This window comes from Cucurbita moschata, unplaced genomic scaffold (assembly GCF_002738365.1).
Source record: "Cucurbita moschata cultivar Rifu unplaced genomic scaffold, Cmos_1.0 Cmo_Scf00030, whole genome shotgun sequence".
NCBI lineage: Eukaryota > Viridiplantae > Streptophyta > Magnoliopsida > Cucurbitales > Cucurbitaceae > Cucurbita > Cucurbita moschata.
This window is the reverse complement of record NW_019268546.1, coordinates 1860241-1885468: the sequence shown is the minus strand read 5'-3', so window position 1 is coordinate 1885468 and position 25228 is coordinate 1860241. Positions and strand designations below refer to the sequence as shown.

The 25228-nt window shown below is 39.0% G+C and overlaps 3 protein-coding genes and 2 long non-coding RNA genes across 6 annotated transcripts; 2 read left to right on the top strand and 3 right to left on the bottom strand.

Annotated features, from left to right (window-relative positions):
• Positions 1 to 890: 890 nt before the first annotated feature.
• On the top strand, positions 891 to 4762 carry LOC111464456. The gene is made up of 3 exons (XR_002714042.1): positions 891 to 1301; positions 4344 to 4506; positions 4623 to 4762. It is a non-coding gene; the product is annotated as an uncharacterized LOC111464456 (long non-coding RNA).
• LOC111464455 lies at positions 2249 to 5020 on the bottom strand. The gene is made up of 3 exons (XM_023108663.1): positions 4213 to 5020; positions 3104 to 3195; positions 2249 to 3025 (listed from the first exon to the last, which is right to left on the bottom strand). The coding sequence occupies exons 1-3, from the start codon at positions 5011 to 5013 to the stop codon at positions 2401 to 2403; spliced, it is 1518 nt and encodes a 505-aa protein (XP_022964431.1). The 5' UTR covers positions 5014 to 5020; the 3' UTR covers positions 2249 to 2400.
• On the top strand, positions 4876 to 5699 carry LOC111464457. The gene is made up of 2 exons (XR_002714043.1): positions 4876 to 5299; positions 5411 to 5699. It is a non-coding gene; the product is annotated as an uncharacterized LOC111464457 (long non-coding RNA).
• Positions 5700 to 5725: 26 nt separating this feature from the next.
• On the bottom strand, positions 5726 to 12083 carry LOC111464454 (ABC transporter B family member 19-like). The gene is made up of 9 exons (XM_023108661.1): positions 11214 to 12083; positions 11063 to 11117; positions 10808 to 10983; positions 10566 to 10730; positions 10195 to 10490; positions 9180 to 9496; positions 8865 to 9088; positions 6187 to 8091; positions 5726 to 6108 (listed from the first exon to the last, which is right to left on the bottom strand). Exons 1-9 carry the CDS (start codon positions 12081 to 12083, stop codon positions 5758 to 5760), a joined length of 4359 nt encoding a protein of 1452 aa, XP_022964429.1. The 3' UTR covers positions 5726 to 5757.
• A 1491-nt stretch (positions 12084 to 13574) lies between these two features.
• LOC111464313 lies at positions 13575 to 24800 on the bottom strand. 2 transcript variants are annotated; one of them, XM_023108460.1, is made up of 11 exons: positions 24424 to 24800; positions 23471 to 23688; positions 23203 to 23385; positions 23002 to 23101; positions 22891 to 22921; positions 22368 to 22407; positions 21765 to 21917; positions 16502 to 18665; positions 14935 to 16333; positions 14375 to 14458; positions 13575 to 14081 (listed from the first exon to the last, which is right to left on the bottom strand). In XM_023108460.1, the coding sequence occupies exons 2-11, from the start codon at positions 23527 to 23529 to the stop codon at positions 14017 to 14019; spliced, it is 4278 nt and encodes a 1425-aa protein (XP_022964228.1). In that variant the 5' UTR covers positions 23530 to 23688; positions 24424 to 24800; the 3' UTR covers positions 13575 to 14016. The 2 variants fall into 2 exon arrangements, with proteins under 2 accessions (XP_022964228.1, XP_022964227.1); XM_023108459.1 differs by having other exon boundaries at positions 23471 to 23685.
• Positions 24801 to 25228: the final 428 nt, after the last annotated feature.

Sequence of the window (25228 nt, the reverse complement as noted above, 5' to 3'; positions counted from 1 at the left end):
ATTAAATTTAAAAATACCATATAAATTTTAAATTTTTTTTTAAAATTTATGAAAATTTTAAAAACTTTTTAAATATAACTTTTGATACTAAACTAAAATTAAACTTAAAATTTTTAAATTTTGATTTTTTTTTCTTCTAATTATTACCTTAAAATTGGGAGACTTTAAATCTCTAATATATATAAAATAAAAAATAAAAAAAATCTTGTAATTTTCTCAAATTAGGTTTAGAAAACATTAAGATAACTATTTTAGAATTAATGATTTAGAATGAAGTAAGGTATAACTTAGCAGTTAGCAGTTAATATGTTAACGAGTTTAAATATTCATTTCTTTTCATATTATCTTATAAATAAGAAAATAAAAGAGGTATAAATTAGGTGTATTCATCTGAAAATTCGATCTAACTCGAATTATTCAATTCCAATCATAAAAATTTTATTGCGCTATTATTAAGAAATTTAATTTAAGATATAAAGTTACTTATAAAATTATATTTTATACGGATGTAATCAATTAAATTTTTTCCCTTGTTTTTAGAAATTTGTGGGTAATATACCTCATTTTCAAGATTTGGTTACTAGTATATGAACATTAATAGAAATCGGACTTTCAATCCCATTTCTCATTTTAACAATTATATATATTATCTAAATTAACTGGAAAATAGAGCTTATATTTTTAAAAAGATTTAATTGAATCTCTTTTTTTTTTTCAAATAAAAAATTATGTGGGGTCACCAGATTTGAAGTTCACAAAATTTTGGGCGAAGCCATTTTGAAAACGATCAGCCTTAAAAAAGTTGGGTTCAAAATGATGGCTAAATCCTTTCCAAATAATTGTGGGCTATTTCAGATAGGTCAGTCGAAGGTTGGTGGCATTTGGTAAAGCTCATATCTACCTTTAATTGAAGCTCTCTCTTGCTTTTCTTTTCTTCCCCACCCATCATTTTGGCAGCTAGATCCACTCATGGGTTTTCAATTATTTGATGAACAAAACAAGATCATCCACTCGCCTACCCATAACATGCTTGCCATTCTCATCTTTTTGTTGGCTGATTTAAATTAGCATTCAATATATGTACTCATTTTGATGGGTGCCCAATTGTTTGCTCACTGACATTGCTGTTTAAATATGTGTGTTCTTGCAGTTCCTTTTGTATGCTTACAAGCTGTTTGTTAAAATGCCCAAGTGACAAGAACTGGAGGAGGCCAATGTGAATTAGCCTTATTCAACAGGCACAGTTGGAGGTAGGAAGAGCGAGCCATGTGGGAGAGGCAGGGTACATCCAGCAAGAAAGGGTAACTTTGTTTCTTTTTCTTTGTTTCAACTTCAATACTTGAGCTGGTGTTTAGCTTAGTCTATATTTCACCTTAATATAGCTCGTGCTGAAAATCATTGCTTCTCTAGAAGATAGGAATTGAGGTATGGTACTGCATTTTGAATTGAGGTACGGTACTACATTTTGTTCATTGGGTACGTGACTGGTTAACGGATGACTGACTTGTTGGGAGGGAGTCCCACATTGACTAATTAAGGGGATGATCATGGGTTTATATAAGTAAGGAATATATCTCCTATGAGGCTTTTTGAGGAAACCAAAAGTAAAACCATGAGTGCTTATGTTTAAAATGGACAATAGCATACAACTGTATAGAGGGTCCGTGATTCCTAACATGGTATCAGAGGTATACCTTAAGTTAGCCATGTCAATAGAATCCACAAATGTCGAACAAAGAAGTTGTGTGCCTCGAAGGTGTAATCAAAAGTGACTCAAGTGTCGAACAAAGAGTGTACTTTGTTCAAGAGCTCCAGAGAAAGAGTTGAACCTCAATTAAGGGAGGCTGTTTGAGGGCTCCATAGGCCTCAGGAGAGGCTCTATAGTGTACTTTGTTCAAGAGGAGGATTGTTGAGAATTGTTGGGAGAGAGTCCTACATTAGCTAATTAAGAAGATGATCATGAGTTTATAAGTAAAGAATACATCTTCATTGGTATGAGATCTTTTGAGGAAACCAAAAGCAAATCCATGAGAATTTATGCTCAAAATGGACAATATCATACCATTCTCGTTGGTCCGTGATTCCTAACATGACTCAACATGACTCACACCTCACACCATTGTCTATATTGTTTGAACTTTGAACACTTCTGATATGATTAAGTATGCAGCAAGATATTGATGTATCATTTATCTGCATGTTGAGTTAGAATGTATTGAACTGTGGAGGATAGGGAGTGCAGTTGACATAAACAAATAGTTTCAAATACACTATCGATTAATCTGTCAGCCCAATCGACGATAAGAACGATCTAACTCTCGAAATTAGGTGATTAAGTCACTTCAGATGCATAATTTACGTTATCATAAAATTTACAAAGTTCAGATTTGTTGTTCTAGATCAACGATGGTCGGGTCTGCTCTCAAGAGCTGATGCAGCAGACTTGGCATGTACAAGCAAACAACAATAAACTTCCTGCTTTAATCTCTCAATGGTCTCCCTTAATCCACTATCTGTTGAACTCAAGTTTCCTTTTAACTTCTCCAACCATTCATTGACTTGCTTGAGCTGTGATAATGCAACAGCAATATCGTTGTCCGCCACCGTTTGTCGCCTTGCATTGTTCCAGCCTTTGCTGTCCTGGTTTTGTATATGAAACCCAACATTCAAAGCTTCCTCCAAGAAATTCAAAAACCATGATGTTGATTCCTTTATTAAGACCTCTCGTAGTAATTTGATCTCCTTTGCACCATCTCCTCTAGCCCATTCTTGTTTTTCACTTTCTTTTAGTTCAATAGCTGCCTTTGCTGGCCTTGATGAAGCACTCTTTGAATGAAATAAAGATGTAATCTTTGTAGATTTATCTGCTTCTGGCAGAGATGAGTTTGCAGTCAAATGAAGTGACTTGTCCTTAGCTGAATCTTTGGAATTTGTTTGGGAGATTAACTCTTGAAGTGTGAAGAACTTGGCGAGAGGGAGTTTGGGATTCTCAGGTGAGGCTGATGAGCACAGATCAGCAAACACACTGAAAAAAAATGATGGAAATAAGTTCAATGTGTATGAAGCTGTGGATTATTTTAATGTTTATACCCCAAAAATATACCTGAGACACTTGACCATAGATGCTGCAGCAGTTGCCTCTTTTTGAGCTTCTATTGCTACCATGGAAGCTATATTTTTCCTCCTTAGCATGCCCTTCAAAAAGTAAAAGTTCACATGTATCTGATAGAACCCAAAGGTATTGAAATGTAAAGATAGTGGAACTATAAGATAATCTATGTAATGTGAGGTACTTGGACCCTCCGTAAATCGGTTGGAGAGTGGAACAAAGCTGTAGCAAGGACACTGGGTGTCACGGTCATGCTTGTTTAAGGCGTGTTGCCCATGGACGCATGCCCCTGACATGTCGAAACCCTTGCCTTGTATCACTTTATCGCTTTCTTGATGTATAATTTTCTTCTTGCTTTTCCTAAGTGTATGATGTTTCGACAAAATCATGTCTATGTCTAGTAGACATGAAATGTCCCAGAATGTACTATAGGGGGGTGTGACTAGTTGTCAATTTTTTCCCTGATTTTGTATGACCGTTCGGCGAAATCACATCTAGGCCTACCAGACTAGAATCGCATCAAAATGTACTATAGGGGGATGCGATTGGTTGTCAAATTCTCCCTAACCGAAACGTTATATGCTATTTAAGTCGTTGTTGTTGCCTTTTGCTTGTATAACATATTACCTCATTTTCAATCTCTCTCAACCTTGCTTTCAAACTCTCTTTCAAAATCTCTCTGTCCTCACTTTCTAAAACCTTATTCTCAAATCGAGGCCAGGGGCTTGAGCATACGTTGCCCAGCCATAGGCGATGTGATCCCAAGTTGGCTTGACTCACTCAATGCTGGGAGTAAGTGCCGCACAATCGCCAAATCCGCTACCAAGAAAATGATGATTGTGACACTAGGCTCCCAAAGAGGGTGGATTGTGAGATTTCCTTATAAGGGTGTGGAAATCTCTCTCTAGTAGACACGTTTTAAAACTTTGAGGGAAAACCCAAAGGGAAAAGTCGAAAGAGGACAATATCTACTAGCAGTGGGCTTGAGTTGTTACTCTAGAGATCACTCAAGCCCTAAACCAATGGTTAAATCCAAAATGAAGAATCGAAAAAGCTAATAACACACAGAGAAAACAAAAGGAATGAGCTAAGAGAATGCATACTTTTCCAGTCTTTAAAAGATTAGTAGGCAAGGAGGCCCATGAAACTGTCTCTGATGAATGAACTTGATCTTTTCTCTTAGGTAAACAGCTCACATTCATATTTTCCTGCTTATTTGAAGTGCCTTTTGCAGGGATGCTTTTAGATGTTGCAGAAGCCTCCTTGACACTGAACTGAAGTGCTTCTGTCTTTGAACAATCCTTACCTGCTTCACCATCCTCATTTTCATGCTTCCTTCCACCACCATTTGAATCAAATCTACCACTTCTAGTATTCAACGACAACACGCCCTGCATGTATCGTGATGAAACATTCGCCTTTTCCTCTTTGATAACGATTTTATGTCTCATGCTCTCATTTTTTGTTTCTGATATCGACTTTGATTTAGCTCCACTTTTTGCTTTCTGATTAGCCTGCATTGGACTCTTTGATGGCTCTAGCATTTGCATAAGATCCTTCGGAGTTCCAACGAAAGGTTGTCGTCCAGGAACCGGTCGGATCCCAACAAGAACAGGAACAGGAGTTCCAGCTTCCATTTTATCAACATAGAAGAATTGGCCAAGCTGTAAGTTGTTGTTCAAGATCAACTCATTATCTTGCTTGGACAATGAAACGTAAGTTGAATGTGAAGAATCTGAAACTTTTAGAAAGAAGCCTTGATTAGGCCACAGTTCTGAGCCACTCAAAGCAGGTACAATGCTGATTACTTGTAATAGCACTGATCGATATTCTCCTCTGACCTTCACATTTGAATTCATACTCTGCAGAAGTTTAAGTAATACTCCTGGTATAAGAGATGCCATTCTTGAACTTGCTCACTTTTGACTATGAAACTATAACTTTCACCTCATCTAAGCACCTAAATAGATGGGGTAAGTCCGACATGAGCAGGTAACCACCACCATCTTCCCTTGGCTTAAAAGCAAAGTAATGGATGTGGCCCATTTCCTGTGGTGAAATGTCATATCTGCCACCATGTAGCAAGGTTAGATGGTGGTTTCAGTTGGGGGTAATATGGTCATTTTATATAGGTATCTTGTTCATTGTGTTACCCATTTCAATGGTGGGAAAGCAGGCCTTGTCAAAAAGGTAAAGCCATTGAGATGTCACTTTTCTAATGGTTATGTAATCAACGTTAGAACAATTTGTCTTTAACGAACAATGGCTGCTAAACCCTACTTTTGAATCTATATTTTGTAGGGTAAATGAATGCATGATTGACATTTTTGTGCTTTCTGGTGAAGCTGTTGTCTTTATGGGCATGAAATCCTTGTCTCTGAAGCTTGAAGTACTGTGAATGGAGGCCAGATTTCTTTTGAAATGTTCCCACTTAAGCAAGCATCATAAAGAGTAGATAATAATTCATAGCTCAAAAAATGGACAAGAATAGTGTCATTTTTTTTGGCCTGAAAACCGTGTGAAGTAATAGAAGAATCCTCCTGTTCTTTCTCGTTTCAGATATAAATTTACATCTTTATCAGATCGAAAACTATGTTGGTTCGTTGATATGAACTCGATTTGAGTAAATACAAAGCTGAGAAATTAGGCTAAGAAAATGTAGTGGCTTCAGATTCAGCATGAACCATGTTTGCATACACACCGTCGAAATGAGCCTTGGCCATTAGGGTGTCGTGGCTGCCATGCTCGACGACCAAGCCGTTTCTAACGACTGCAATCATATCAGCGTCTTGGATAGTTGAAAGTCGATGTGCGACTATGATTGTAGTAGCTTGCTTTGACACCTTCCTAAGTGCATCTTGGACATGTTTTTCGGATTCCAGGTCCAGTGCACTGCTCGCCTCATCCAGCAACAACACACTTGCATCCTTTAGAATCGCCCTCGCTATCGCTATCCGTTGTTTCTGGCCTCCCGAGAGTTGAACCCCGCTCTCGCCAACCTATGATCACAGAAACCATAAAGAGGTCATTGGGCAAATTCAGTAATGTTTTATAATTCTATACATGAGTTTTTTAACCTGTGTTTCGTATCCTTGAGGGAGGCCAGTGATGAACTTGTGAATGTAAGCATCTCTAGCAGCCTCTTCAATCTCAGACCACGAGGCATTTGGACTGGCAAATGCAATGTTGTCTCTTATGCTTCCAGCAAACAGTGCAGGCTCTTGACCAACCAAAGCTGTTTGCCTCCTCAACCATTTCACGTTGATCTCCCTCAAATCCACGCCTCCCATCAGCACCTTCCCCCGAATCGGATCGTAAAATCGTTGAGTCAGCCATATCACCGTCGATTTTCCCGAGCCACTCTCACCAACCAAAGCTACTGTGCTGCATCCTTTAACCTTTAAGCAGAAGTCCCTTAGCACAATCACCTCAGGCCTAGAAGGGTATGCAAATGTCACCATTTTAAATTCGACGTCAAAATTTGTCAACCGTTCCTTCTTACTTTTTCCTTTCTCGTCGCCTATTAATGGCGTTCGATTGATGACATCCAACACAGCTGGAATTGCAGTCTCTGCCATGGAAGTATCCGGTGCTAAACCCGCAAGCTGTCCAACAGAAAAGGAGCTCAAAACAAGAATGAGGAAAATCTTATACACATCACCAAAACTTGTTTTGCCTTGTTGGACGAGGCGTGCAGCAAACCAGAGAGTAAGAGTATAAGCTCCATACATGGCACCTTGGGAGAAGCCAAATGTGAAGCCTAAGATTTGCGACCTTTTAACTGATTTCTTTTTCGGCTCGGATAACGATCGATTAAAGGCTTTAACCAGCTGTTCTTGTGCCGAAAATGTCGTCACTGTTCTTATGTTTGACACTGCACCTGAAGCAATGTTGCTAGCTTTGGCATAAGCATTTTCATCAAGTTTTGGTCCAATATTGATAATCAAGCTTATGTAACTGGCACCAAGAGTGAAAGGAGTTAGAGCAGCAGCCAACAGGGTCAATCTCCATTCAAGCCAAAATGAGATACCAAGGCCAACTGCAGCTGCACTTAATCCCATCAACAAGACCGAGATTCGATCACCGAGAAACGAACGAAAATTGATGCAGTCAATCGAAAGCCTAGAAATGAGAACTCCAGTGGAATTCTCAGGGAAATCAAACCAACCAGGCTCTTGTTTCAGTATTGATCTAAACAAATGATCTCTCACTCTCACTGTGAGCTTGGTTCCAGCCCAACCACAAAAGCCTTGCTGCCCTGTCATGAACAGAATGGAGCCAATCCCCAACCCAACCAGCACTATACACAAACGCCCAATTTTCGTTTTCATGTTTGATGAAGTTTCACTATCGAAATAAACTTGAAGGGCCTCTCCGAGAATGAAAGGAAAAATCGACAAAATGGCTCCTGCATTCAAACCCATGAGACATCCCAATAGTAGCATTGGAAGCTCTGGCTTTTGTAGTTTCAATATTTCTAAAGTTCTAACATTTCTTCGCTTCTCCTCTTTCTTCCCCTCTTGATCCTCCTCTACAGAAGATTTGAAGTACTCCGACTTCGAAAGCTCAACAACATACTCTGACTTCGAGATATCACTCAATGAAAGATCGGTGAATTTCTGAGCATCATTTTGGTTGAGAGAAGTTTCTCGAACTGCTTCGGATGCGAGCTTGACAAGGTTGTAATAAGCGCCTTGTCGTTCCACAAGCTGATGGTGGGTACCAATTTCGACGACGGAGCCATGTTCAATGACAGCAAGGGCGTGGGAGTTTCTGACAGTTGCAAGCCTGTGAGCGATAACAATTGTTGTTCGGCCTAAAGAAAGTTGATCGATGGCCTTTTGAACTACAGACTCGGATTCTGGGTCTAATGCGCTTGTTGGTTCGTCTAAGAGAAGAATTTTGGGGTCTTTGATCATTGCTCGTGCCAATGCTATTCGCTGTTTTTGACCGCCGGAAAGTAGAGTTCCCCTGTCTCCAACCTGCCCAGAACCCCATGTTACTTGAGACAGACTAAAACCAAATGAGTTGAAGAAAAGAAAATACAAAGTTTAGACTCAAAACTTCATCATAGTTTTAAAAATTCATATTAATTTTATAAAACTAAGAAATAAGCTTTTCAATATTTTTTTTTTTAAATTTTAAAATTTGACTAAGAATTCTAATATTTCGTGAAAAGATAAAATAAAGAAATTAAGAGATTTCACGTTGGTTAGAGAGGGGAATGAAACTTAGCAGACACGTTTTAAAACTTCAAAGGGAAGCACGAAAGAGAAAGCCCAAAGATAAAAAGCTAGAGGTGGACTTGTGTTGTTACAAATAGTATCAAAGCTAGACACATGGCGGCTTGCATCAAGGACGCTAGCCTCAAGAGGTGGATTGTGAGATCTCACATTGCACATCAGTTGAAGAGACATTGCACATCAGTTGAAGAGGGAACAAAACATTCCATATAAAAGCGTGGAAACCTCTCCGACTCCAATGGTGGATTGTGAGATCCCACGTAAGAGGAAAACAAATTATTCTTTATAAAGGTGTAAACCTCTCTCCAACTTTTAAAACGAAAGTCGAAAGAGGACATTATCCGCTAGAAGTAGGCGTGAACGGTCTCAAAAATTGAGAAAAAAAACAATTTCTGTTTTTGGGAGAAAAGAAAAACAAAAAAATATGAGATGAAAACAATTACCTATAAATAAAGTTTTTCCAAAAAGATGTGCAGCTCATTTTGAGCAAAGCAGAAGTTAGGTAAATGAACCTGGGTGTCGTAGCCATGTGGAAGACCAGAGATGAAGGTATCAGCATTTGCAGCAACACAGGCCCAAAGGGCCTCTTTTTCAGTAGCATTCTCCTTCCCCATCATAACGTTCTCAATAATACTTGTGGCAAAAAGGATGGGTTCTTGACCCACCATCCCAATCTGATCTCTCAGCCACTTGATTTGCAGTGTCCTTATATCACACCCATCCAAACTGATCGTCCCTGCACCAAATCCCATGAACTCTATTCTAATTTCCCTTCTTTAAGCTCACAAACAGATTTGAGACACAAGCTTGGCTTCATAAATACGTACCTTCAATGGGGTCGTAGAACCTCTCTATGAGAGCAAAGACAGTGGACTTACCACCGCCACTGGCACCAACAAGAGCGAGTGTCTTTGAAGATGGGAACACCAGATTGAATGAATTCAGAATCAGGGAGTCTGGACGAGATGGGTATGCAAAGCTGACGCCCTTGAACTCTATCCTTCCACGAACATTTGGGAGTGTTCTTCCCAATGGGCTGTAAGAATCTATCTCTGGAACTCTGTCTATGATTGTGAAAACTCTGCCTGCTGCTACTGTTCCTTGTGCAAACTGAGCGAAATATGATAGTGACAGAGCCAATCCTCTGTGTCACAATAAGAGAACATGTTCATTGCTGTGAAATCAAGGCCTACAAGTTTCTTTCCGAACTTTAAAAAGATTTCAAATACAGAAATGGCTAATGCTGTTGTTGAGGATTGTTGTTGGGAGGGACGTTGGCCAATTATATATTATATTTATAAGTTTAAATTTTTTTTTTATTTTTTTTATTTTTTATCTCTGAGCCCTTTTGAAGAAGCCCAAAGCAAAGTCACGAGAGCTTATGTTCAAAGTGGACAATATCGTACCATTGTGGAGGTTCGTGATTCTTTAACATGGTATAGAGTCGTGCCCTTAACTTAGCCATGTCAATTAGAATCCTCAAATGTCGAACAATGAAGTTGTGAGCCTAGAAGGTGTAGTCAAAAGTGACTCAAGTGTCGAACAAAGGGTGTACTTTGTTCGAGGACTCTAGAAAAGAAGTCGAGCCTCAATTAAGGAGAGGTTGTTCAAGGGCTCCATAGGCCTCAAGGGAAGCTCTATAGTGTACTTTGTTCGAGGGGAGGATTGATGGGAGGGAGTCCCACCTTGGCTAATTTAGGGAATGATCCTGGGTTTATAAGTAAATAATACATCTCCATTGGTATGAGGCCTTTTGAGAAAGCCCAAAGCAAAGCTACGAGAGCTTATGCTCAAGGTGGACAATATCATACGATTGTGGAGGTTCGTGATTCCTAACATTACCTTCCTCCAACGTTGACGCCAAAGAAACAAGCGATTGCATCGCCACCAGTGATCTCATTCCGGGCAACCAAGATAGCTCCATACCAGAAAGCCAAAGCCCACGTTGAGTAAGTGACCAGATAGATAACTCCCATTCCAGCACCCTTTGAGAATCCAATCTTCTTCCCAAACGGCACAGAGTTTTCCAAGAGCTCAGCATACTTAGCAGCCAGGTTATCTTCTGCAACAAATGAAAACACAGTTCGGATTGAACTGATGGCTTGCTCTGCCACTCCCCCAGCTTTCCTGTAGGAAGCCTTCAAAGGAATAATGGAAAAAGGCTTAAGAACACAACATATAAAGGATGGATCGTAAAGGTCATATCAAATTACCTCTTCTTTTGAAGTTAAGCCAACATAAATGGCTTTGTAAGCTATGCCACAGAACATCATAAGTGGAGTCACTGAGAAGACAACCAAAGAAACTTTCCATGACCTTAGAAAACCTACTACATACCCACATATGAAGGTGAATATATGGTGAATGAAGTGAGCCATCTGCAATAACAGAAAGATATCATTCAAAGAATCAGAATATGATATTAAAGTTAGCATAAACAATATCAGTATATTACCTTCTCCCCCATTACTTCTTGGATTTGAGCTACATCACTGGAAATTCCATGCATGATATCACCTGTGCTAATCTTCATGTCGAAAAAGCTGATATCCTGTCGTAGAATGGCTCGTAGATACTTTGTTCTAATCCGTTCAGCCGATCGATCCCCCACCAATCTCCAACAGGTTATCTCTGTCAAAATTACAGCTTAAGGATCCTATGTTCGCAGGAAAGTTACTGAAATGCTATCTTACAGGAATCTCCCTCTTACCCAAATATGCTCCAACCACCACTATTGCTGCTAATCCAGTCATGAACAGGCATATCTGCAAATTTAGGCAAGAAGTTGTAGAACACATTTTCCAGAATCATTCCAAACTAATCATAAATTGGGAAGTAAGAGGAAATTATTGGTCTCATACCCTTGCAACATCTCTCATCATCTGGCCCTTGTCAGCTTCAGACGATTCTGTAGCAATCTGGTTGACAAAATTCCCAAAAAGATAGGAATACCAAGGAAGAGATCCGCCATTGATGAGAGCTCCCAAACAGCCCAAAGTTATAAGAAGCAAATCCAACTTCGTTGAATACTTAAACAAGCTAAAGAGCCCAACTGCCTTAGCCGGCTCCACTTCATCCTCATCCTCACCATCATCCGAAACAGTATCATCAGTATAGGAAGAATACATCCCACTACGTTCAAAGCTATAAGCATGTTCAGAAACATCATGATAATTCTTGCTACGAACATCCTTGTTAGCCAAGGGATCTTTACTTTCATCTTTCCAGCCGGAAGAAGAGCTGATTTTACTGGTTTCACCGGGAATGTTACTTTCTCCCATGAATAACGAGTTCTCTGTTTCTCTTCCCACAAAGCTCTGTAACTCCATTCTGCCGGCCGGAACATAGCCGGAACCATCTCTGTACGGACTCGGAGATCTCCGGCGAACACGGCGAGAAGGAGAAAGATAGTAATCATTAGCGGTTCGGCGAAAGACTCTGCTACTGGAAAATGAAGATGGCGCAACGGAGGCGGCCCAGGGACCTAAGGCTATGCCCAAATTGCGAGAATCTCGCCATCCAGTTGGTTTGAACTGCCATGAGATTTCCCCTTGCCATGATTTATCATCGTCAGTGGCGAAGGGAGTGGCTGGAGCAGGGATTAGAGGCCGTCTTTTGGGATTGGATTTTCTTGAAATAATGGAGGAATCAATCGGGGAAAAAGAAATAGAGACGTCCGTTGAACTCGCGGGCGTCGGATGGTGGTGCCGATGACCGGAGGCGGCGGACATGGCCGAGAATGGAGATTCAGAACTAACAAAAGGATGAGATTACAAAAGTGGTGGAAAAACAAATTTGAACAAAATGTGGTTTGTTCTTGTGTACAAAAAACTTGGAAGAATTTGTCCATTAAGCGAGAATCCCAATAACACGAAGAAATTTAGAACGAAACAACAACTGTAAATCTAGAAGAACAGAACAGAAAACGAGAGGTCGGAATAAAAAAATTGGGGTTGAGGATATTACAAGGAAGATTACCGAATAGTGATTGAAAGGTGCGGAAGCTTAATCCGTTTGAACTGAGATTCCAAGGCCAAATGTGGATGCAGAGGAAGCTGCAGGCCGGCAGATTGAGAAGAAGTGGTGGGGTTGTCGTTATTGCCATTTGGTTGAGGTTGTAAAGAAAATGAAAATGGCGGTATTCTTTACATGTGAATGAGTGCAGGAAGTGCGGTTTTGGTTGGTTTCATCGCCACTGTTATTTGAGTAATTTGAGTATAGATGTCCACTGGGCAGGGTGGAGATAGGGAAACGTTTTCCATTTTTTGTCTCGGTCTCTTATCTCATTTTCATCCTCTTAAATCGGGTCTCTTATCTCATTTTCATCCTCTTAGATCGATTCGCTTCTCTTTCATCTCTACAATGATAAATATTGTTTGCTTTTGAGCCTAAGCTCTCGTGATTTTGATTTGGGCTTATTGTTCACTTTGAGCACAATCCCTCGTGATTTTGCTGAAGGTAAGCTTATGGTTCAAACTCTCATGATTTTGCTGAATGTAAGCTCTCGTGATTTTGCTTTGGGCGGGCTTCTCCAAAAGGCCTCCAATGACTCATGAGCTCATGATTTTGCTTTGGGCTTCTTCAAAAGGACTCCGAGGAGATAGTATTTCTTAATTACATTATAAACGATCATTCTCTAAATTAGCATGGACTTTCATCCAACCCTCTTTAGGGTATTCATGAATTCCTAAAAAAATAAATAAATAATTTCACAATAAGATTGAAATAAGAGACGAAAATGAGAACAAAATCGAAGAACACTTCTCCATCTCTATCCTTTGGACATCTCTGCTCAGTAACACAAAAAAAGCGCCAAAAAAATAAATGTCCACGAGTATTACATTGTTTGGTTATATTTAGACCCATAAATAGAAGTTTTATGTATCAAAAAAGTATTTATGGTGATATGTCAACAAAACCTGACGGTAATGAAAATGTAGGAAAAAAAGATAAACAGGACCATACATTATCAACGGTACAAAGCTTTAATTTTCCCACCTAAAAAAACACAACAAAGTTTTGTCTCTTGCTTGTCACTCACTATATGTCAACATAAACATAGCTCTATTAGATAATAAGATATCATCCGATCCGACTTGACATTTGAACATGGAAACATTAGAACAATAAGACTTTTCAAGTCTAATTACACTTCCAACTGCCACTTGAAGGGCATAGAAACAGAGAATTACCAAACCATCAGCTCAACTTAACAAGAGTAATCGTGCAAAAAAAAAGCTTTTATTATGCATATAATTATATCACACTCAACAATTCTGTTCTTGACATGAGCTCCTTCAGATATACACCACACAAAACTAAACCCTCAGAGCAAACGAAGAGCAGAACCAACTTTTAAAAAATGCTCCTAAGACTACCAAAATCACAATGACATTTTGCCAACAATTAACTCATATTGTTCAATACAGAATGCTTGCTTAATTAATTCAACACAACTAACAGATATATAACTACCTAATGATGTAGGTGGTCGGGTGGTCGGTCGGTTGGTCTTGTGAATCAAATTAACATGTACATGATGATCGAATTGCAGAACTCGATTCGCTATTACCTTCAAGCGCTTGTGCCTTACACTATACCAACTGTTGTATCCTATTCAGGGATAACAAGACAGTGATCTTACATGGAAATCTGCCGTGTCTATTACCTGGACGTTGCATCAGTTCCCTTGCTGCGAAACGTCGAGAGAGAGAAGAATGATCGTGGAGCTGTAAAATTTCAATCTTCCCATATTAGAAGTGCACTTTCTTCTTCATTGTTTTAAGGAAAGTAAAAACTCTTATAAACATAATGCAGAAGATGTGAAGATCCAGGAACAACTACAAAAATCATTTCCAAGTTACCCCTCTAGCTGAAAGCATAAAACTAGCAAAAAGTCCTTTTGAACTTCGTTATATTCCCCAGGCAATGCAGGATTAGAGCAAAAACAGTACAGGCATATACATTTAGGTCATTAGCAAAGTAAATGAAAACATAGCCAATAACACCAACAAGCACTCACCTTTCAGGGAACTTCCTGACATGTGATCCTCCCTTAGCTTGAACTTAGACGGTGGCGCAGGAATCGAACTTTGTAATTCTTGAACTGCAGGGGGCAGCAAAACGAAGATAGATAAGTGAATTCTAATTCTCATCATCCCTAGATAAAAAGGAGCCAATCCATAGGAGTTGATCGGAGAAAAGAAGAAGAAAAAGGTCTAGATGTGAGTAGATAACAGTAAATGGTCAATGTGATTTTTATAGATTGCTACCATCATGATTTCTAAAATAAAAACAATCAAAACACGAAATATTACGATCACGAGTCGCGACTATTCACAATGGAGCAGCTTAAACCAATTTTAGCCAATCAAAAAAGAATTTTTTTTAAAAAAAGCAAATTTTTTTCTTTTTTTTTTCTTCAAAATAAGCAAATTTCATGTTTGAATCGCTAACCCGAGGAAAACCAAAGCATAAATATTACTCTAACTTAACTCCTAAATGGGCATATTTTCAATGGATGTTCCATGCAAATTAAATAAAAGACGATATCAACAAATCAATACAACAAACGTAGGTTACCCTGTTCACAGTACAACTCGCTTTCATTAAAGCCATCATCAGGGCCCTCTGAGAATCCCATTCTTGACTTCCTCAAATCTTCTGATGACCTACAAGCAGGATCTCGCCCATCTTCAGTATCATCATCTCCCTCAGATGTTGTAGCAGAGATCCAGTCAACCATACTATCTGTCCCTCGGCTTTTCCTTCCAAATTTTAGCAACCTTTTAAACCCCTTCGCCATATCCTTGCACGACTGACTGGATGACATAGCAATAAGAGAAGGCTTCTGGGCACTTCCCCATTTCTTTCTCATTCTAGCCACATCAGTTTCTGCTTGTGTTATATTATGTGAATTCCATGATGCAGGGCTCCCAAGTGGGGAGTCCATATATGCATCAATATCAGAGGCCTCATGTGGGTAGGAGAATGGGTGATGCATGCGTGAGTTCCATGAGAGAGGGCTCTCACCTGGCGAATCCTGAAGTAACCCTGCTTTGTGAAATGAAGGCACCATGGAGGGAAGTTCAGACACTGAAGAATGATCCACCTGAGAATGAGAGTGAGATCTCATAGAATTTTCAATTTCAGACCCAGAATTACTTGATCTATCTGATTCCTGGTTTAATCTTAGTTTTCCATTATCCATATGAGCAAATTTAGTTTCCATTTTCTCAAGCTCTTCCTCTTCTTCCTCTTCTTCGTTGGCCATAATTTCAGAACCCTCAAAGGCCGCTTCATCAAATTCTTCATCATCTTTTGAAGGTCCAGATTCCATAGAAGCTTTCAACATCGTCATCCGTGTTCCAGCACCAGGGCCTATGCCATTGCCCTTCCTCAGGAAAGGCTTTGATTCTATGTTCTTCAAATATTTATCATAAATGCTATCATCGTTCTGCTCTTCATCAAATGACAATGGTGCTGAAACAACATTGTCTGCATTCAAAGGGGATATATCCTTGAATTCAATAGCACTAGCAGAGTTCTTTCTTGAAGAATGTGGACGACGATGCTTCTCCTCCTTAATGACTGGCTCTTCATTGGTAGTTTTATTACGAGAATAATTCCTCACCAGGGGGCGTGCCATTGATTTGCCAACTCCAGAAGGTTTTGTAGTTTCTTTCCTCATTTCAGAGAAATTAGGAACCGACTGTGCAAGAAGGTTTTCTGTTTGTCCTCTTCGCTTCGCAGAACTAGAGTGGGAAACTTTGGCAAGTGACCGGGGTGGAGCAGAAGTCCCAGTGGGACGAGGAGTAGATGATAATTTTCTGCCTGGCAGAGCCTTCTTGTTCTGGTTGCTTCTAGAAGCACTGTCCGATATATATGAATCACTGTGTAATCTATCATTCCCATAAAATTTCTGCTCCAAAACCTCAGGAAAGTCCCCATCATCCTCACTTTGATTTGAATTGATCATTGGCTGTTAAGCAGAAAGATTTAACATCATCACAAACAAACAAGAAATGAGAATGACAAATACGCAAGACAAGAAACAAAAAAAACAAAATTGAGCTAGAGGGAGGGAGAGAGATAGCCCAGGACTTCAGAGTCACGAGCATGCCAAATAAAAATTAAACTGAAAAGATACCTGGTCCCTTGTTTGAGAGCGATAGTTGAATGATCTGAGTTTCTCCGCACGTCTCCGAGCACTATCTACTGAATCTTGTCGGTCGACAAAACCAGAAAATTTTGCTTTCATCTCAGCTTTACTTTTCTCAAGGCTATCTTGCATGGCCTTCATCTTGGCTTCTTTCTCTGCTCTTTTGGAAGTCCATTCTTCCCTCAGCTTAGCATCTCTTTTCTGCATATACTTGTTATAAAATTTTCCTCTAGAATCATCACTGAAGTCATGGTTATTGATCATTTTTGCTGGAGTTGTGTAAATATTTTCCAATTTATTGGAACTCCTCGTTGATTCTACCGCAGATCTTTCCACCACTTCTGCAGGAGCAGTGTCCATAACTGAAGATGATCTGTGCTGCGAACTAATTGCCTCTTCTAGCTGCACATCAGCAGTACTGTTTCTCCTTGCAGAGCTGGAGTCCCCTGGAACACGGAGCTTGTGCTCTGCAAAAAGCTTTTCTAGTTCATTTGCCTTCATTTTTAGTTCATCATTGAGCTCCTGATTTCCCTTAGTCTGCCTCACTTTTTGAATTCGCTCTCCTGGTATGCTTGAGAATGTGGGAGTTCTTTCGTGGCTATCTATAACATTTTTCCCAATCATGTCCAATTTACTTCTTTCATGAAGAAAACTGCTTTCTTCTCTGCCAACTTGTGACTTATCCACTTGTTTACGGCCAGCCGAATCAGGTTTTGGCAATTTCATTTTCTGAGCTCCAAAATCATCAACTTTAAGATTATGCATATTTGATGATGCAATATTCTTGCTAGCCACTGCCTCTGGTTCAGCTTTAAGAGATCTCCGTTGTTGAGGAACTTGGCCACGATCAACTTCCATGGACTGAGTAGATGAGGATTCCAGTTTTATTCCACCACATTCAGATTGGTTAGAAAAAGAACGAGAATGACTTTGAGAACCACTAGGACGTAACAGATACCCTGAATAATCTCTTGGCCCGGAATCCTCCATCTTATTCCCTAACCTACCATCAGCTGCATCATCCCCTGCCTTCTTAACAAAAGCATTAACTTGGGACGCAGCCTGATTCTTGACTCCATCAATCTCAGCTTGATCTGAAGAACTTCTCACCTGTGTCTCAGAACCGAATCCACCTTTAAAGCCCTTACCTTTATCATCACTGCTCGATAAATTCTTTACATTTCCCTGAGAATCTCCTCGTTCGTTCAATCCAACTGGTTCAGCTCCACTAGAGAATGACCTGATTGGCAGAGAAGATGATTGGTCCTTCCAACCAATCGGTACCTTCGATGCGCCAGCCTCTTTACCTGTATAAGCCTCAACTGTAATTTGTTCCTCAGCTTGCTGTGTGGGCTCATCATCACCAGGTCGAACAAAACTTCCCCTTCTTTCGAGCCTAGTCCTACTATCCAAATCAGGCAAGCTCTTCTCACTTTGAATTTCTGTTGCACCAGAAAATATATTAGACTTAGTATCAGAAATTGAAGATGAGGAAGGGGTGCATAATGGGCTCTCTGTGTCCTTTTTTTCATTACTGAAATCAATGCTCATATCACTGATACCACTCCATCTCCTCAAAACCGACTTCTCCACCACCGAAGGTGCTGATGACACATCCGACGAGAGCCTTCTCAATTCCAGAGGTTTCCCAGAAACGGGCTTGCCCCCTCCACTGCCACCAGTATTTTCCTTCTGTTTGTTCTCAAAAAGGTTAATGCGATCTTGGACACTAAGACGCCTGGCCAGGGGACCCACAGGAGTTGATGATTTTGCCGGAGTCTCTTCTTCATTCTTCTCTTTCTCCAAGTTTTCAGGTAATGTCTCAACCCCTGTGTCGCCTTTCGAGTTTATGTTGCATTGACTTGGGAAGGTGGCAGAAGATTTGGCTGGTTGACACGCGGTATGCCTTGATTCGTCCACGTGGGAATGCTGTTCTTCAATTCGTGAAGCTGTACCAGATTGTGGATTGTGCTTATTATGTGTTTGGTATTGTGGATTGATGTGGGTTCCAACAGAGTCTTCAGTGGGGTCATCGATGGACATGTCTGACTCGCATGATGATCTGACAGCTCTGTCATCGACTCCAGGGGCCCATGTGTTGATATGTTCTGCCCTCCTCCGACAAAGAGAGATGAAACTAGAGCATGCTTCGCTGCAAAAATTGAAATGCTACATTAAACCACAGTGAAACAGTTATTTGAGCAAAACCGAGATTAGAAGTGGAGAACGCACATCATGCAATGTCTTGGAAATGACCCAATAAATGTCGTCACTAATATATCTGCTATAACTGGGAATATTACTTTCATCTTTGTAACTGTTTGTCAATTATTCACTGCCCCCAATCTATGTTTTCCAAAGGAGGAATATAATTTCCATCCCAATCAGAGCTCGGTAACTAACATGGACAAGTTCTGGTTTTTGGTGCCACAATCCCACAAATAATCAGAAACTAACTAATGTGGCTGTTTTAAGACAGGACAAAAATGACAAATCACTAAATTGACTTTTTTATTTTTCTAATCTTGTGGGCAGGGGGAATTTGAACCTCTAACCTCTTTCTTGAGGGCAGGGAATGCGCCCTAATCAGCGACTTAGGACAAGAGAGGTGTGAGTTAATCAAATGAGTGTGCAAATACAATAGTACACGATGATGATTTTAGAAAAGCCAAGGTAATCCTGTGATGATTGAACATTAAAATGGTTATTTAATCTATAAAAGAGACAATAATATACCCCATTCACATTCAATAGTTTTTAGCAAACATTTAGACATTAATAAGAGCAATGAATGAAATGTCAAAAGTGAAGAAGCTTTCCCGTTCCTTCTTTTAATGTTTAAATGATAAGTTGGAATAAAAATTATACTTTGGAGACCATAAAAATGCTTGGATTTTTTTTATAAGTAGAAATTTAAAATAAAATAAAAAAAGGAGAGAGAAACTGTCAATACAAGGGAAGGATTGAGAAGGAAGAATAAAGAAAACCTTAATTTTAGTCACTACAAACATCAGAATAGAATCTGCAAAATCTGAATTTTAGTAACTGCAAACTCAGAATAGAGTTTTCTTTCTTTGATAGAGTGCAAAATCAAAGGCTGCTTCTTGGTTTGCTTCTCCTTCTTACCCCACTTTGTGGAAAATTTTCCAAGAAAATAGGGGGGAAAAAAATACTGGATCTAAATGCCAGATATTGCCTCTCTTCACCGGCCACTAGCCACATTAGTCTTCCACGGCGGCGACACACAACAACAATGGTGGCATAGGCAAACACCATGGTGAAGGTGTTCGCCAGTACATTATGCAGGGTGAGAAATGCTCAACTAGTTTGATGCTGCTTTAATAACAATAAGCAATAAGCTAAATTGATCCCACTAATCAAAGCCAACCATAATGGGAGACATAAGGTTCAGATAACCTACCTTTTCATGGATGAAACTCTTTTTTTTTCATTTTTCTTTGTGGAAGAAATTAGTTGGACTGTAATTCGAGTTCGTTCTGAATCCCTTTTGGAGCTCAGGACTCAAAATAATCAAGGACTAGCATACAGTAGCAGAATTAAATGTAAATCTTCTAAACTTGGTAGAAGCTTAGGTCCCAAATTGCAGGTGGTTAAATTACCTTTTATTTATTTTTTTCAGGTTTCCCGCTGAACCATATGATCATAGATCTCCTTTCCCTATAGGATCTCATTGCTATAAAGGTCAAAAACATACGAAAACAAGAACACACTTCTCTCTTTTAAAGTTGCCCAGTGGGTAGATTCGCCTTGATTCAGTCAATTTGAAGTGGCATTCTTCCATACTTTCTACCCATTTTTAAAATCCCAAGTTTTATTTCTACTGGGTTGGAGATACAGATGAGGGACTTTTTATGAAAAAAAAGGGATGGGAGAGGTCACTGGCTCACATTCGATATTTGGTGGGAGGTGCAGATGTTTTGGAGATATAGAATTCAACTTCAAAAAATAGAAGCGCCCTTTTCAAAATGGATGAGGAGTTTCCAGTAGAACTTAACATTTTGTAGGTAAGCACACATAGTATTTACCCTCCTAATGGATGAGATACTATAATAGCATTCTGATAACCTCGCGAGGATCAGATTTTTATTCAGTTCGGAGGATCATATGATTGACAATGCCTCCTGTTCCCTTTTTCCTCGTCTCTTCAGTGGTCTTTGCTAATTATCCACTGTACTTTTATTGGGGGCTCTCTTCTACTTTTTTCCATTAGGAGCACCACCAAAAGGAGGATTCAATGATTTGGCTTCTCTTCCAGCTATATACAAGTTGTGAGAGTGAGTCTATCCCCAAATTGAATGATGGTCAGATCCCATTGCCTTCCCCTTACCCCCCTGCTCCCAAGGTCTGATAGATAAACATCTAGAAAGTCAATTTTTTTTTAGTGAGACTAGAATGTCTTCTTTGATACTACGCCGCTGTTGGTGAGTCCCTTTCAAACAGATACCAGAGGATTTGAATCATATTTCCTCGGAGATATAACTTTGGAATCTCTGGTTCCATAATTTGTGATCTTTTGGCATGTTGTGAATTCCTATTTGCTAATAAAGTCAACCGGTTATGATGGCAGAGATTCTCTTGCAACCCTTACTTCGTGGAAGAGGAAAACTTTGTGGAAAATTATTTTTTCGTTGCTCTTTGGAGTCTATATCTAGAGAAAAATAGCAGAATTTTCACAAATTGAGTGACGAGTTTTAGGGTGCCGACACTTCAAATGACTGTATTTCTGCAAGTAGGACCTTATGTCATTATCCCTTTTTTTTACCCTCGGGGTTTTCACTAGATTATAGTGTGAAACCAACCATAACACAAATTCTTGAAATGAAAAGAGTGGCATTCTCTCACTATATGAGTTATCCAACCTCCTATAACCAAATTCTAGAAAGGAACAAGTAAAACACAAATTTCTGATATGGCAAGGAAATCACAGTCTCTTGCTAAGATACATGTATGTTGGAAGGACAATCCACCCAAGTGCCATTCCAAAGACTAGAGTTCAACATTTTCCTCTGCACATTTCCCATGTTTGACACTCCAGCATGGAAGAGAAAATCCTTTTCTTATCCACTTCCTCAGAAGTTGAAACACAATCCTAGATTACTGCCAAATATGTGGTTCAGACTCTATCTCATCCATGTACACTACCCAGAGGCAGAAAGATCAAGATCTAGATATGTGGTATTAGTAGGCACTAAAACACGAGTCAAATAGAAGATTTTTTAAGAGTACTTACGTTAGGCGATGGGCACCAAATTGATCAGCAAAGAGTTTAAGGTCAGACACTGTATTAGGATTAAAACCAGCAGCTGATGCACGAGCAGAAGCTGTGACTAAGTCCTGCTTAACTGCAAGAAGGCGTACATCGATAGCTTTCAAAAGCTCCTTCCTGAAAGTTTTGATGAAATACAATAAAAATGAGATACCTTCCCACACACACATAATTCAGAAAACTTGAACTATCAGTCATTTGAAACTTGTTATAATTAATGCCCTGTAAATAACAATAAAAAGATTATAACATCAACCTGATTAATATATTGGCTACCCCAACCTTACTATCAAAGTAACACAAGCATTCTGACCATTTACCAATTCAATACCTGTAATATCTCCCCACCTAGAAGACACAATATCATCAAATACTAAGTTTTTGTCATCCCGATCAAAACATACTAAACCCAAGTATACGTACAAAAGATATCTTGAGAGAGGAGATTTTTATGACTATAAACATATCTCTATTGGCACTAATTACAATTTTTACCAACAACCGGACAAATTGAGGAAGAAAGTTAGGACTTAAAAAAAAAAAAAAATTGAGAAGAAAAGGGATTACTTGGTTTCATCTGTTGAGCATGTACCTGTTCCATCCCCACCTAGGGTAAATTATAAAAATAAATAAATAAACATGGTAATAGCATCATAATTTAATCTTCAAAATAAAAGTACAGGGACGAATAACTGCTTTCATATGAGACAACTCACAAGCATTTATTGAAAATTTTCTCAGATAAACGTATTGTCCTAGTTCAGGAAGAAGTGGCAGCTGAACATTGTTATAACACTAGGAGTTTTTTCTTAAACAACATGAAGACTAGATCATCTCTCTCTCACTCATTCACAAATTCTGCTGACCTGTTTACATTTCTACTTACATGTTTAACAAGTCAGGTAGGAGTTCAACTATCTCTAAATAACAAATCAAATAACTTTAGAAGTTTCAAAGAACTGTCAACCTAATGAACTTGCATACGAAAAAACTAAATTTTACAAGATCCAAATGCACTGGTTGTACTTGCAGACAAACAAAAATCTGACTACAACAAAATTCTAGGCAAATAAAAGGAATTTAAACATACCTGATGCACCAGAATGCTGATTTCCTTCACCCTAATGCAAGAGAATTGTTGATTTAGCAAAACAAAGAAAGAATTGTGTTCATCCTAAATAGCGCTGACTAATGGCAATACCTGAGAATATATTCTTCTAGCTGCTTCCAATTGTGACATCTCTGCATCAAATGTATTGACCATCTCCAAGATCTCAGGTGTGCTAACAAAACGCACAAACCTGGAAATATTTCAAGCACGTCAACAAGAAGATCCAAGAGAACCTGGCCAGCTGGCTTAAAAAATGCTGAATCGTCGAAATCAAGTAGGAAAATTTTTAACCTTTCAAGGGTCCCTTTCGTGAACCATGCATCAGCATTTCCACCCCTCTCAACTTCAAGCTTAATTGTCTGGACTGCATGAGCAAACTGCTCTTCTGCAGCCTTTAATTGAGTTACAAATGGCTTCACAGAGCCTGATGCTAGTTTCTCAGAGTTTCCATGACTAGAAACAAACAATTCGCAGCTGCCCAATGGGGGAGAGAACAATAAAATTAGTAAATAGAAGATTGTGGTATGAAATCTGAACAACCAACGAATACTATCCACACCGTGAACGCCTAGGTGAAAGTTGAAATATGGCAAAATCCAACGGCGTCTCAGGTTTCATTTCCCTTTCACTTCACAGAAACTTCAAGTTTCACTTTATTTTTTCCCCACAAAGCACTTCATCAAAGTTAACTTACTTCCGGTCAAAAAATATAATAGCTGTTGACAATGTTTGACAGGCCTGTAGAATTTTGAAGAAATACGGCAAGAAACATCCCTGCTATAATGCAGGTTGATAGAGAACAAACGAAATAACCCGTCAGAAAGCATTTAAATCATAAGTTCGTCATTTCAACTAGATTAAACTTACATAAAAATTCCAAAAAAACATAATTCAAACTGTAGAAGAGGTTGCAACAGTTCCATAGTAAGAGAGGACAATAAAATCCGGACGTTAATAATAGAATCCGGATTCCAGCAGGCAACATAATGAGTAAAAGTAAAATTATCCAAGAAGATATCATTCCATAGAAGAACCCCAGCAGAAGAAATCTCCAAGCTTCGGTCCTAAATGTCCACTCAACATACATCACAGATCACTCCAAAAGCCCTTCAGAAAAACCAAATACTAATAAATTCACTCGCCTCCTCCTCCCCCCACCCCAAAATAGAAACCCAAGCTTCACGAAAAGAAGGCAGATAAGCTTAGATCTGATTCAAGAATTAAACAAAATCAAATGGCCAAACCGAAGCAAACCCAACACGGAATTCAATCCCACGAACCCAAATTCAAATACCAAACTCCCCCCCCCCCCCCCCCNCCCCCCCCCCCCCCAAAGGGAAAAAAAACACAAACTATTTCAAACACAACAAACAATCTGGATATTGCATGAACGCAGCCAAAGAAAACCAAATGCACAAAACCAAAAGAAACAAAACAATGTTCAAAAAATATAAACAAGTAAACAAACCGTATGCCGAAATGCGCGACCGATCGTCTATTTCAGAAGCATACCTGCAAAGTCCACATTCAAGATCTCAAAAAATGCAATCGGATCCTCCGATTCAAGCCGAAGCCAAGATGATTAGCCACATTTCACTTGCCGATATTATGTGAGATACTCTTTGCTTTCCTCTGTGAAAACAAAAAAAAAAAAAAAAAAATTGGAAAACAATATCCGGGTTTTAAGAAAACCCTAACAATGGGAAGATGGTTCGTGCTTGCTTTAATGGTGGCTCCGTGAAAGAATGTATGTCGCCATCTCTCTTCTTCTCTTTGTCTTCTCTCTCTAAACTCTCAGGATATACAGTAGAGAGAGAGGAAGAGATGTGAACTGGAGAGAGGACTGTGCTTCGGACAATGCCTTTTTGTTCGCAAATTTGGAAATCAACAAACTTTAAAACTCCAAACACAAACAAAATACCTTTCTTTTCTCTTTGATTACTGAAATCCGGCTGACTCTTCACTCTTCCTACCCCCTAAATTACCATTTTACCCTCCCCCATTTATTTCATTTAATTTTTCTTTTTTTTTCTTTTTTTTTTCTCCCGTAAAATCACATCATCGACCTCTCAAATGGTAATAGATTATCTACTAACTCGTGCTCAAATAGATGACTAAAATTTAAACGTCTTTTCTTTTGTTTGTTCGTCAAACTATAAATCTTTAAAATGATAATGGGTATTGCACTAACCCATGTTAAAAAAAATTAATTTTTAATACTCTAGCATCTTTAGTGGTTGTTTTTCTATCTACTGAAGTTAGATGTGATTGATAGTATATTAAATTACGAAAAAAATTTAAACAAACTAAAAATAAG

Excerpts from the sequence above, each read along its gene's own strand:
- LOC111464455 (XM_023108663.1), bottom strand. The coding sequence starts at position 5,013 with ATGGCATCTCTTATACCAGGAGTATTACTTAAACTTCTGCAGAGTATG. Across the intron at positions 3,196-4,212 it reads ATCTTTTAAAGACTGGAAAA|GGCATGCTAAGGAGGAAAAA; the intron begins GTATGCATTCTC and ends TACTTTTTGAAG. Across the intron at positions 3,026-3,103 it reads TCTATGGTCAAGTGTCTCAG|TGTGTTTGCTGATCTGTGCT; the intron begins GTATATTTTTGG and ends ATTTTTTTTCAG.
- LOC111464454 (XM_023108661.1), bottom strand. The coding sequence starts at position 12,083 with ATGTCCGCCGCCTCCGGTCATCGGCACCACCATCCGACGCCCGCGAGT. Across the intron at positions 10,731-10,807 it reads AAGAAGTAATGGGGGAGAAG|ATGGCTCACTTCATTCACCA; the intron begins GTAATATACTGA and ends CTGTTATTGCAG. Across the intron at positions 6,109-6,186 it reads CTCAAGGATACGAAACACAG|GTTGGCGAGAGCGGGGTTCA; the intron begins GTTAAAAAACTC and ends CTGTGATCATAG.
- LOC111464313 (XM_023108460.1), bottom strand. The coding sequence starts at position 23,529 with ATGAAACCTGAGACGCCGTTGGATTTTGCCATATTTCAACTTTCACCT. Across the intron at positions 14,459-14,934 it reads CGAGTTGTACTGTGAACAGG|TTCAAGAATTACAAAGTTCG; the intron begins GTAACCTACGTT and ends TGCCCCCTGCAG. Across the intron at positions 14,082-14,374 it reads GTCAGGAAGTTCCCTGAAAG|CTCCACGATCATTCTTCTCT; the intron begins GTGAGTGCTTGT and ends GAAATTTTACAG.